This window comes from Phragmites australis, chromosome 16 (assembly GCF_958298935.1).
Source record: "Phragmites australis chromosome 16, lpPhrAust1.1, whole genome shotgun sequence".
Classification (NCBI taxonomy): Eukaryota; Viridiplantae; Streptophyta; class Magnoliopsida; order Poales; family Poaceae; genus Phragmites; species Phragmites australis.
The window spans coordinates 16,203,936-16,218,049 of NC_084936.1; the positions used below are offsets into that span (position 1 = coordinate 16,203,936).

Genomic DNA, 14,114 nt, shown 5'->3' on the forward strand with positions numbered 1-14,114 from the left:
TACCTTCTGAAACTCTAGTTTAACACCTTGAAGCATTTAGTAGACGGTTTTTCAGAACCCTGATGATGGTAACCGAAAATTATCTGAAAAATCCGCAGTCCTGTGACTCAAAATGAAAAAGAAAAATAGTGCAGGTTTCCACTTCAATTTCCAAAACGCCATAAGACTATCATATGATCTCGCGCTAAAACTGCAAGCGACTACAGATTCAGAATTAACCACTGTTCCAATGTTTTATTGGCATGAACTCCAGCGCTTCTCACTCAGAGGAAGGAAAAACAAAAGAAGGAAGCTACCAAATACCGGCAGTCCACAAAGCCAAAATCTGCTGTTATTACAGAAACTGTATGCATTCGACAACAACTCGGACCCAAGGAGACTTTCCTCGCTCAATTGAAATGGTAGAGAGGCAGCTCAGCATTGAGGGGATGGGACATCACCGTCAGCACTTCCGTCACCGAGACCATGGAGCTGATCGCCGCCTTTAGGACCTCCCGCGAGCAACCGGGCTTCACCATGGTCCTCACCTGAGAGTAGATTAATACACTTTGTCATGGTTTGTTTCTTGGACAGATTTTACCTGAAACTATATACCGAGGCAGATGAAAAGAACTGGGTTTAATGAGCGAACCTTGCTGAGACAGTCTTTCAGTATCTCAATGTCGCCCATGTAGTCTTGGTTTTCAATGGTCAGTGTGATGGGCTTTGCATCTGAACCAGGCCCTTCGAATTGAATGCCTCCCGGAGTCCTGTAGAAGTCGTCGAGGAGAAAGCTCGAAGCTTTCTCCCGTAGCAATCTGAGTGATACAAGAAACAGTTCAGTACTTTAGTTCATATAAGCACCAACATAAACAGTCAAGTGGTCAACCAATGCATATCATGTATCCGATATTCTTTGATATTTTCTTGTTTTATTGTATTAAGCAACTTCAAAATATATTTTTGCTGCCACATTGTATTTAGAAATGAACTCTATTGGGTAGAATACAAAAACTGAACTATGTATCTAAAATTTGGATTGAACATATTGTTTTTTTGTCTGCTATATGTAAATAGATGATCTGTTTAAAATGATACATAAGCACTAAGCGCTGCTCGCTCAATGCCCACTGCTTGTTAGAACATTGTTAGGGAGAAACTGAGCATTACTTCTTGCCAAATTCCATTTGGAGCACAAAGTGTCATGTTTCTTTTAATTTTTGGTCTTCAATTATTGATGATGTCATAACTCATCGACACAATGTGCAAATGCTTTTTGTCGATATCGAATTTGAAAGAATAAACAAGCATAATAGCTTACGGAATATGCTAAATGTTTATCTTTGCTGTGATATTGGAATGTTGCCTTAAGGCATCAAAGGAGCAGGAATGAAGCATTCAAACTCTGAATGGCGTGGACTTACTCGTAAGCCTTCCCTTTCAGGTCAATTGGAGAAGGGTGAATGGCGGGCTTTCCTATAGGGATTGCTCCAGGGCCACGTAAATGCCTCTTGACACTCATCATCGCCTAGTAGTGACAACCAAATAGTGCTACTGGGTCAGTAATGATATCATAACAAATAGTACTCTTTGTGCATCTGAAAAAGCTAATACAGTTCACTATAGTTAAAAAATAAGTATGGGCAGAGGATTTTCTCATTGCCAGACCAGTTATTGGCAGGGGATCAAGATTTTGTATGCAGGAAATGTGAAAGTAGAGGCCCTCTTTTGAAGATGTACTTCTATACCAAGTCTAACAAGAAAGTTACAGGGAAAAAGGCATCATGAATGACGATCTTACAGTTAGGGGAGCAGCAGCACATCTCCATTTGTCTAAAGGGTCCTTCAGATTAGCCACAGTTGCCATGTACCCAGTCAATCCAGCTGCTATCATATGCATGGAGATATGTCCAAGAGTCTAAGATGCTCAAAAACAGGATTTCCATATAAGCATCAGGGCATTCAAATTTCTAAGATGTAGTGATATAATCCTTACATAAGCATAGTCGCAGTCAAAAATTGACGGTAGAGATCCTCGAGCCTGATATCCGAAGAAATGACAGACAGAACTGAACTTCCTTCCCTTGTATCTTCCTTCTTTCTGATAATCAAACAACACAATCAGCATGGACAGATTCAGAGATGAAAACGAATAAAAAAGTGACATAATGAAACTTACTGTTCTCTTTATCATTTCTGCTTCCACTAAATGAGCTAGCAGTTGTTCAGTGTCAATCTGAAAACAAAAAGGATATAACACCAATAATTGCATTCAATAAGTTTCGATGAGTAGTTAAATGAGCACCCAGAACACAAACCTGGGACAACTGCGCAGAGTTATCTGATTCTTGGTGGAGGAGCAGCTGGATGAAAATATTACAAATCTTTAGACCTTAGTTTATCTTAATTTCATAAATATTAAGAAAGAACAACTTTGCTAGAAATGCAAAACCTCTCTTCTGATGAAGGGTGGCAAGAACTGGAACAGAGCAGCTGCCCAGGGAGACAGTTGTGATGGCATCTCCTCCACAGGAAGATTGTTGTTGTGAAGGATACTGATTTCCTGGAATATTTGAAAAGAAACCAATAAGATGGAAGTGAAATAATGTGTTCACCTTACCAGGTAGCCAGAACAACCATACCTGAATAAGAGCATACATTTCCGGAATGCTTTCTATTAGTCCTTCAGGAATAACGAGCACACCATGGTATTTCCCTGAAGATGGATACACAGGGTATTAGTTTATGATTTATCACAATGTCCTAATACCTTGGAAATCTACAAAATTTACCTCAACAAAAGCCACAATTTTTTTCTACTAATTGCAGCAAACACAAAAATCAAAGAACCAAACCTAATTCTGCCCTTGCTTGTACTCCATCACATATCTTGTTTATAAGTTCCATCAATGTGAGTTTTGACAATGCCACCTCTTCTCCTAAGATGAGCTGCACAGAGAAGTCAAACAAAAGGATGTTGATGCTGTTCTTCACTCTCTTTTTTTACAGTAGAGTTGTGGCCACGAGTTTGATCAAATAATACCATGTTTGGGTGTGATTGAAGTGCACATTCAAAGGCAACATGAGATGCTTTTCGACCCATCAGACGAACGAAATAGTAGTACTGATATGGAAAGAAAAAAAGAGCACATCAGCCAAATGGTGCTTTATTGGCAAGTAATTACGATTGCAGCTTGCTCCACAAACTAATCTGAATGCATGATAGGATAATTACCTTTCCGGCCGAAATTGCATCAAGGCAAACATTGCTTACAAGCTGAGAATTTACCTGAAACGTAGTTTCCATACAAATGACATGAGTGACAGATTGACAGCGGTACATCATATTTGGTTCCATGTCCCTTCAGGGTCGACCTATTATGCAAAATTGCTAGTAGACTTTTCTTTTTACCTTGCACACTGTATCAAATCCGACGGTTGTTTCAACAAACTGGTTCTTGAGATCACCATTCAATGAAACAGGTACACCAACAACCTATTTAATGGAAGCTTTGGCTTCTTAGATATTTCTGGTGCACTCGAACAATATGAGCATTTAAAATTACAGTTCAGACTAATACACGCTTGTACCTTGGTCTTAAAGTTATTCTGGACAAGGGTCTCTGCAAGCTGTGCAGCATCTGAATTGGAGGTCACTCCTGGAGGCGGAGTAAGAACAATATTAAAAGAATTAAATGCTTATTGTACTAAAAGAAAATATCTGGTAAGTATTACTATTTAACATGTACTGCGTTTTGACAACATGTTAACAGAAGTCAAAATGGTATGCACATTATCATGATGACCAGCAACAACGTGCTCAGTATGTCAATTCGTTTCAGAACTGAACAATGACCACTTGTGGTATGTGCAAATTAATTCAAAACAATAGACAAACCATTTATAGAATTATAGTGGCCTTTTGGTGAGCAATTTCATTTGCTTATATTGATTATTACCTCCAATAATGACCAGCCCATCTAAGTTCAGACTGTGGCATGTTGTCATTGCAGCATTCACTTGCTTAGTTGATCGGATCTGATCGATACTCCTACCGAGCAAATCGAAGCCACCTTCAATAGAGCAAACAAATTATGTGTCAGTATTGAGAATAAGAGAAACATGGCAAGAATCAGGGGACAACAAATACACCAACCCTGGTTCTTGTATGAAGCAAGAACATCGTCTGTGATCTCCAATGTCTTGTTTGCAAATAGTCCCTGGGTGCCACCTGTAAGAAGCAAAAATTACTACTGTTATCGTAAACATCAAAATTCGTTCAGTTCTTTTAGAGGCCAAATTATGTCCGAAAGTGTTGTATCTAGATGCTCGTAGCAATCGATGAAACAAAGACCCAATCCCTCATGGAAATAACAGATTACTATCGGTTCAGTGACCGTATCGATAATATCAAGAAATTGGTGGGACAATTACCAACAAATCCGTACAGCACACTCTTGGGATTGTAAGCTTTGATAGCGTCATGGAGTCCCCAGACCACGTTGTGCCCTCCGGGCGACTGCCTCCCGGAGAACACCACGCCCACCCTGCAGCAATCAAATGAAGCTAAGCCTCACGCAATCTTGGGCTGCGCATGGTTAATTAAATCCGGAGTCCCTGAGGTTGACCTGATTGGGGGGCGCTCCTCGACGGCGCCGGTGCCGGCGTCAGCCGGCGCAATGAAGCTGACGAGCGGCTGGCCGAAGGTGCGCGGGAAGGCCTGCGCGACGACGTGGGCGCAGGTGGGGTCAATGGTGGTGGTTGCGTCGCCGTACTCCGCCCTCACCGTCGGCCCCTGCGGGAGAACGAATTCGGTCAAAATCGATGCTTCGATGAGCTCATCAATCAGAAAAACCCATGAACCCCAAGTTCATGAAAAATTCAGAACCGTGCCAAGAACAGCAACTACAGATTGCAGTCAAAATGAATTCTTATAGAAGATTTGGCTGCGACTAAGTACTAATTCGTTAGCCGAGGCGTGTACAAGGGTGGAAGTAGATGACACAGAGAGACGATCAGGGAGGAGATGATGAAATGAATCACCCGGAGGCATGGCGGGAGGCGGGGCTGGTAGAGGGCCCTCCGCTGCTGCAGCCCCCCCGCGAGCTCCTTGGGCGACCCAAAATCCGCGTTCATCTCCTTCGCCTTCTCTGAGTATCCTCCTCTCTTCTTGATCTTTGGTCACGGATGCTTCCTATCAGAGCGAGTAGCTCACTCTGCTCGGTGCAGTTCTTGACTTTCTGGTGAAGTGGTAGTCGCTGTCTTGTAGAGGCAGAAAACGAGGTGGGGATAAGAGCGAGAGATACAGGGGGAACCCCGAACCCAGGCATGCGTTGCAGCAGGCGGCAGGCCGCGGCGCCGGCGGTTTGGCCAGTCCGGCTGTTGGTTTTGTTTGTCAGGCACAGGGAGGGAGTCGACAGTCCACTCCACTCTCGACCTGCGCTGCGGTGCCCGTGCCCGCCCATCGGCGGTGTTTGCTTGTTTCCGTCATGCTTTTTCTGTGGGTTGGGTTGGTGTCGGTTTGGTGTGGCTGCGGGCGGAGGATGCTGTCACTGGAAAGCGGCCTCCGATCATTGAGAAAAGTTGGAGTTGTCTTCTTATTTGTTTAGTTTAATCTTGCTAATGTCCATCTTTAGAGACTCAATCTATTATCATAAAAAAGAAGCCTTCACGTTGAACCTTAAGCGCTCGTAAATCTTACGTTAATTGACTAACGATTTAGATTAATCTAGTATAGATATCAACAATCATAAGAAGAAGCCTTCACGTTGAACCTTAAGCGCTCGTAAATCTTACTAATTGTAAAAAAAAGACATGTAGCTAACGATTTAGATTAATCTGGTATAGATATCAACAATCATAAGATTTGCGCTATTTGAACTGGATAGGATCTCAATATATACACCCACAAGAAGGTTAAACGCTAAATCAAATACAAGATATATTTATAGGGATGAACACATACAATTCGAGTCCAATACAGACTGTTCCGGAATATAGGTCGAAGACGTCTTTTGTATGGCCCAGTAAAAATTCGGATCAATCCAACAAACTTCACCTTAAAACGAATTTCATCTTATAGCAAATAAAGAATCATCAATGAACTTCCTTCAATAATAAATATCACCGACGCCAAAAATCTCCACGACTCAAACTGTAACACCAACTAAACTGAGCATAGCTCAAATTTAGTAGCAGAAACTGGTTTTGTCATCATATCAACAGGATTATCATGAGTGCTAATCTTACGTATTTTAATATCACCTTGAGCAATGACATCTCAAATATAATGATACCTCACATCAATATGATTTGTTCTTTTATGAAATATCTTATCCTTTGTAAGGTAAATAGCACTCTGACTATCATAGAAAATATTAATATAAGAATTATCTCCACAAAGCTCAGTGTACAAACCTCTTAGCCAAACAGCTTCTTTGCATGCTTCAGAAATAGCCATATATTCAGCTTTAGTAGTTGATAAAGCAACAGTGGCCTACAAACAAGTCTTCCAACTAATAGCACAACCATCAATGGTGAAAACATAACCTGTGAGAGATCTCCTCTTGTCCAAATCACCAGCATAATCTGACTCAACAAAACCAACAAATTCATCTCCAGATTTTCCAAACTGCAAACAAGCATTAGAAGTACTATGTAGATATCTGAAAATCCACTGAACAACTTTTCAATGCTCTTTGCCAGGATTAGCCATGAATCTCTTGTACCACTATCTAGGGGATTGCTTCAAACTAGAAAGAGATTTCTTTAATTTATAGACAAGGTCTTCTTTTCCAGGAATAACAAAACCTTTAAGTTGATCCTATAAATATCTTCATCTGGAATCTGGCTATAATCTTTAGCAATCAGCCTTACTTTATACCTTGCTGCTTCATTAGGAGAAATACTCTCATTTTTTTTGAAAATCCATTTGCAACGAACAGGCTTCTTCTCTTTTGGCAATTTGACTAAATCCCAAGTAACATTCTTTTCAAATGACTCTATTTCATCTTGCATTGCAGTCATCCAATTATTGCAATCAGAAAAATAATAGCCTTATTATAATTAGAAGGTTCTGCATTACCTTCAACTTCTTCTGCACAACTCAAAACATATGCAATAATATTACACTCCTCAATTAACCTCTTGGGTGGATTAATTTGTCTTCTAGACCTGCCAACTGCAATAGCATATTGTGTAGGCTGCACAACGGGAGAAGAAGGTGAAACACTAGACGAATCACGGTCAATAAATAAATTTTCAGCAATAGGTGCATCTTGGACAACAACATTTGGTGTACTTTCTGTATTAATAAAATGCTCCACCTACACGCTAGAACTCTACTGACTCTGAACAGAAGCATTAGATAACATAGCAGATTCATTAAAAACAATATTCCTACTGATCACCACCTTTTGTGTTGCAGGATTCCATAATTTATAACCTTTAACACCAGATTTATAACCAAGAAAGATACACTTAATAGCTCTAGGCTCAGGACAACCGAAAACTCTCAATTCTGAATAATCAGCTGGAGAACCAGATTATACCTCAATTGGAGTTTCCTTATCAATGGCAATGTTTGGTGATCGATTAATAAGATAGCAAGCAGTGGAAATGACTTCAACCCAAAAACGCTTATGCATACCTGCATTAGACAACATACAACGAGCCCTCAAGATAATAGTCAGTTCATACGCTCAGCTACACTGTTTTGTTGTGGAGTACCAGGAATAGTATAGTGCCTCACAATACCTTCAGACTTACAATATAAATCAAATTCATCAAAACAAAATTCCATCTCATTATCAGTGCGAAGTTTCTTTACCTTCTTTTTAGTTTACCTTTCAACCATAAACTTCCACTCTTTAAATACTTTAAATGCTTCAAGAAATAAGACCAAACTCTCCTAGAGTAATCATCAATAATAGTTAACATATAACGAGAACCACCTAGCGAAAGCTTACGAGATGATCCCCATAAATCAGAATGCACATAATCAAGAATACCTTCTGTTATATGAACCGAAGTGTTGAATTTCACCCTCTTATGCTTGCCAAAAATACAATGCTCACAAAATTTCAGCTTGCCGATGCTATGTCCGTCAAGAAGACCTCTCTTGCTCAATTCTACCAAACCAAGTTCACTCATATGCCCAAGATGTATATGTCATAGATTAGTAGCATCAGAATATGATAATGAATGTGAACTCACAGCGGCATAACATGTGATTGTAGTACCTTGGAGATTATATAAATTGGTAGATTTAAAATCACCTTTCATTACAATAAGAGAACCTTTTTTTCATCTTCAAAATACCATCTTCACCTGACCAATCATACCCTTTATTATCAAGAGTACTCAAAGATATTAGATTCCTTTTCATACCTGGAACATGCCTCACATCTGTCAAGGTTCTAATAATACCATCATGCATCTTTATCATAATTGATCCAATTCCAACAATTGGACGTGAGTTGTCATCACCCATCCTAACAGAACCAGCATCTTGAACAGAATTATAAGTGGTAAACCAATTTCTATGTATGCATATATGGAAAGATGCAGTAGAGTCAATAATCCATTCATCACCACTACTAGCACATCCAGCAAAAGTAACGAGAGTCTCTTCATCATAACTATTATCGAAAGTAGCAACAAAAACTTTACCTTCTTAATTAGATTTACCTTTCCTCTTTTCTTTATTCTTCAACGTGTAACATTCAGATATATCATGATTATCTTTCTTGTAATACCTGCAGAATTTTTCCTTGCCTCTAGACTTCGAACGACACCTATAACCGTTCGAACTTCTACCTCTTTGGCTATTATACGAATTCTTTTCCTTTGTCCTGCCACGCACAATCAAACCTTCTCCATTGGAAGTCGAGCCATCAGTAGACACCATCTGTTTCATCTTTTTCTTGGCATGCAATGTCTTATAGACTTCTTTCAAAGTTAGTGTATCATAACTGTATAATATGATATCTCTGAAGTTTGCAAAAGAACTGGACAATAAGCACAAAAGAATAAGACTCAAGTCCTCATCATCATATTTTACCTCCATGGATTGTAGGTCAGCAATGATCTTCTTAAAGACCGAAAGATGATTCAACACATAATCACCCTCTTGTAATTTGTGCGTGAACAGCTTCATCTTCAGATGTATTTTGCTGATCAGATCCTTTAACATACAGATCAATTCTAGCTTTAGCCATAAAACAGTAGTAGTTTTGTCCTATAAAACCTCCTGTAAAATATTATTTGATAAATGAAGATGAATTTGTGACAAAGCCTTACATTCCTTTCTCTTTTCTTCATCGGACCAAGACTTTTGATCTTTATTACTAAAATTATCAAGCGCATCATCCAGATCAGTATGCGCAAGAACAACCCATATCTTTACTAGCTATAGAGAAAATCTTGTATCTCGGTCTAACAGTAGAATATCATATTTCAAAGAAGCCATGGCGAAGAAATACCAGAAGAAAAAATAATCTGCAGTGGTCTAGGTATACTGCTGTGTAACTCTAGCAAAAAGGAACACTGTAGCCGATTTGCAAAGAAGCTAGTGAACTCTTCTAGGCAATATCCGGTGTGCACGTAGCAGAATCACAAGTTTTGGCTTTTCAAGTGAGAGAGCAGGCCAGGTGTCCTTGGGACTTGATCCTCTCTTTGTTTCTTTGATTCGATGGCTTCAAGGTGAATCGGTTGGCTTCTCTCTGGTGGACGCGTGAAACGATGGGACAGGCGCAAGCAATCGGCAGACTTCGAGAGGCCGCCTCAGGAATTGATCCGGCGCCGAGCGCCCGTCACTGTTCCACCGTACGCACATGAAGACCTAGGCCGACAGATGTGCGCGATGTCAAATCGCACGAAGGAAGAATGGATGGCGACGGCGGTTGCTCGATCAGGCGGAGAGCGCCGCGAATTTGACGAATCCCTGACCAACGGTGACGAGGATGTCGGAAGAAACTGATCTATTTTTTTTCTCGTACTCGTGTGTTTCTCGTATAGATCCCATCTGACTCTGGTACTAATTGTAAAAAATCAAGCATGATAGGATCGAACACGAGATGATTTTTACGTGAAAAACCTTTACCAAAAAAACTACGGACGCTAATTAGTGATTTTTACTATATCAGAGATGTGTACAATACAGCGGATTACAATAAGTGTCATAGCTCTCTTGACAGTTTACAAGATATATTTATAGGAGTAGACATATACGACTCGAGTCTAATTTGAACTGTTTCGGAACATAGATCAAAAACATCTCTTGTATGGTAAAAAAAAAATTCAGATCATAATCCAATAAGGGGCTAGGGACTTGATCTGAGATGAAATAGATGCAAAACTTTTAATTTTTTATATATATACCAAATAATCTCAATTGTTAGGTATATATCTTTTCTTTTTTCTAACATTAACGTGAGGATTTCGAGCCCTTAAGGTTAAGCATGAATGCTTCTATTTTTTTTTTACCTAACGATTGAGGTTAATCTGGTATAGATACCAACAATCAGAAGATTTGCGCCCATTTGAATAGGGTAGGATCTCAATATATGCACTCACCAGAAGTTCAAAGGCTGAATCAAATTCCGCACGTATGCCCGGCAGACGGGGCGGACGACAGGGGCGAAGCATTCAGTCATACACGCGCGCGAGGCCAAGAGTACCGAATTAGAGAACAGAGTGTCTGGACATATTTGTTGCTAGTGGCGGACTTAGGATAGACATTTAGGACAGGCTAATTATTTCTTCTACCTCAGAAAGAGGTGTTCCCTCATCATAGCCCAAAAATTAGGGGGAGGTGGTAGACCATCTTCAACGATTTCTTTTCAGAGATTAAAACCTCTTCACGATAGGATTTTCGTTCTTTTCAGCGCTCCAACGGTTTCCCTTCACGGTTTTCGTCACGATGAGATTTTCAGATCATTCCCTCCAGGACGGGATTACAACTCCTTTCCCTTTGCGATTCCTCTCGAAGGGAAGCTGTTGGAGATGAGAGAAAATAAAAGGAATGAGAACGAGAAAAAGAATCGAAAAGAAAATATAATAAAGAGAATATAGTTGGAGATGGTCTTAAAAAGCTTCTGAGGTGCCAGCCCGTAGGGAGGCTAGGGGTTGCCAAGTGTGCCAACCGGTAGGAGGCTATTGAATCTGCCCCTGTTTGTTGCGGCGGAAATCGCTAGATGGCTCAGAATCAAATAAGAAATCAGCAACCGAAGAATGGCATTCAGATCGCGCTAGCAAGCGGGCAGGTAATCAATTGAGCAACTTTTTACTCAAGTTGTGTTTAAGTAGTAGGATTGCATCGGATAGGGGCATGCTTGGCATTGCATGGTTATGCCTCCACCGTCTAGCAATCTTTTCTTTTCTAGAACGTGGCAGAAGCTCTGCTTTCAATTAGAAGAAAACTTATTTACAGAGTTCTGCTCCAATTGAAAATCAGGGACCTGATCGGAGATGAAATAGATGCAAAACTTCTAATTGTTGATATCTATACCAAATAATCTCAATTATTAGGTATATATCTTTTCTTTTTTTCTACAATTAACGTGAGGTTTTCGAGCCCTTAAGGTTAAACATGAATGCTTCTTTTTTTTTTTACCATTTACTAAGATAATAGATAGATAAAAGACAACACCTATATCATTTTCTTCCGTACTGATTTATCCGGGAATCCCTCAAAGCAAAGGATGTGTGCCTTGTATTCCGCCTGATGTTTTTACATAGATTGAAATGGTGATTTTTGTTTCCCCACGTACCCTTTGTGCTCACTATCTATTTAGTAAAGGCTGAATACCTCGCACACAAGCACTATTCGATTCACATATGCACAATTTATTGAATCATCATATTTTGCAAAAAAAAAAAAGAGTTGTAGACATAGTCTGTAGCGTGTTTTATATGTTATCCTTTGAAGTTTGAAGTCCAAACTCGATGTATGTTAGTACAAACAAAACCTGATAAGTTTGCTCCGAACATTAACATTATTATTATCATTTTTCAGAAATTCCTCATTTATGCTAATCTTCACGTGAAATGAATCTTCATTTGAAATTTGGGAGTCTCTACTTATCTAATGACAAATTTAGACATCTAAAATCTATCAAATTTTAGACCCTTCGATCTTGATCAGACGCTCCAGATTAGTCCTAGATTTATACATATATACTCACTCACTTCCGCCCCTACCCTAACCTCCCTCACTTCCGCCCCCGCCGCCTCTGCTGCTCCGCCCCGCCCCACACACTGCCACCCCGCCGCCTCATTGGTGTCGTCTCCTGCGCCAACACGGCCCGCTCACCTACGCTGCCCCTCCCTCCTCCATCGCCCCTCCCTCAGTCGGATCCAAACGCTGCACCTCCCACGCACTGCACCCACCGCTCCATTCTCCAGTGCCGGCGCGGCTCACCCTCCTCCACTGCCCCTCTCCCTCCTCCGCTGATATCGCTTCCTGGCACCCCTCCTCCTAGCGCTCCCCCACTGCCACCGCCTCCCCAATCGGCTCCGGCGGTGCCACCGTCGCCGGATCCGCCGCCCTCGATCGTCGCCACCACTAACCACTCCAACCTCGACACCCCCACCACCATCGCCGTCCCAATCAGCGGTCCACCACCATCGCAATTTCTTGAAATTTTATATGTAAATATAAACACACATGTGCAATATGTTCAGAACATTTCATACTAAGTTGATACACAAACTAAAATCTTGCACATATGTTCATCAAATGATGCTTGTGCATCAGATATCTCCCTACAAGTAGAAAATATCTTAAGAAAACATTTGCTCCTCCATAGTGTTTTACACGTATTGGCACTAATTTGAGTCTAAGCACATTAAGATTAGCCTTAGATTATAAACACAGTCTAATGTGCAAGTATGATAAACCTGATCCTGATGAGGCCATTAGAGCTTGACGGCGGCTTGGAGCAGAGACGATGTAGATGTACTTGTTGGTGAAGACCGTTGGTCTGGTGATGGAAATGGGGTCGCTGGCGCGGTGAAGTAGATCGGTGTGGTGGTCGTGGACGACGTGGCGATGGCCTTCGCCCCATTGCTACACAACTAATGATCGCTAGGGTTTGGATATGTGCAAGGAAGGCTAAAAGCTCACGGGAAATGTTATCTCATGAGGTGTTGGCTCTCCCTATTTATAGTGTAGCATTAGACGAGACAGCAACAAGTTTATTGGTTGGTTGCGCTTCCGATCAAAACACATAGGAACGTGGCCCCCTTTCTTTTTGTTTTCAGTTAGGATTAGGTGGCTGAGATTAAACACCAATATTCTCCTCCTTAATTGTAAGGCTAACATCATAAGCCAACTTTTAATGAAACAACACACCAAGACAAAGTATTACAGTAGCCAATAAAATGCTACTAAAACCTCAGTACCTATAGTGCACTATTTATCTTAAAATAGATATTTGTTATGCTTAATTCGAGTTGGTTTGCTTTATGATCCTCTTATCTAAAATAATAGGCTTTCCAATAACCCCATACCGGCAACATGATCACGAAAGATATTAGGTGGTAAGCTTTTAGTAAGCAGATCCACAAGTATTGACTTAGTACTTATATGCTTGATATTGATGGTTTAATCCTGAATTCTATCTTTCAAAACATGATATTTAAAGTCGATATGTTTGAGAGCACCACCCAATTTATTGTTATTCGTATACAAAACTATAGGTTGATTATCGCAATATAACGTGAGTGGTTTTAAAATGTTGTCTACCACTCTTGATCTCGGGATAAAGTTCTTTAGCCACACAGCTTGCCCGGTAGCTTTATAACATGCTACAAACTCAGCTTGCATCGTTGATGACACCGTAAATGTCTGTTTGGAGCTTTTCCATAAGATAGCTCTTCCAGCGAGGGTGAAGATATAATATGACGTGGATTTCTTAGTATCCATACACCCCGCAAAGTTTGCATTCGAATAACTAACAACTTCATAGTTATCAAATTTTCTAAATATGAGCATGTAGTGCTTAGTGCCTTGCAAAATATCGAAGGACTTTTTTAACAGCTTTCCAGTGGCCCGATCCTGGATTTGACTGATATCTGCCAAGCATCTCAGCCACAAAACCTAAATCAGGGCTCGTACATACTTGAGCATATAT

The 14,114-nt window shown here is 40.5% G+C and overlaps 1 protein-coding gene across 1 annotated transcript; it reads right to left on the minus strand.

Moving 5' to 3' along the window:
• Positions 1-207: 207 nt before the first annotated feature.
• Positions 208-5,458, minus strand: LOC133895491 (pyrophosphate--fructose 6-phosphate 1-phosphotransferase subunit alpha-like). Its single transcript, XM_062335832.1, has 19 exons — positions 5,023-5,458; positions 4,608-4,774; positions 4,414-4,526; positions 4,136-4,210; positions 3,939-4,052; positions 3,571-3,638; positions 3,392-3,475; positions 3,215-3,268; positions 3,023-3,103; positions 2,835-2,928; positions 2,622-2,695; positions 2,432-2,542; positions 2,298-2,342; positions 2,159-2,215; positions 1,976-2,080; positions 1,781-1,897; positions 1,404-1,507; positions 632-797; positions 208-527 (listed from the first exon to the last, which is right to left on the minus strand). The coding sequence occupies exons 1-19, from the start codon at positions 5,113-5,115 to the stop codon at positions 390-392; spliced, it is 1,860 nt and encodes a 619-aa protein (XP_062191816.1). The 5' UTR covers positions 5,116-5,458; the 3' UTR covers positions 208-389.
• Between the last annotated feature and the right edge of the window lie 8,656 nt (positions 5,459-14,114).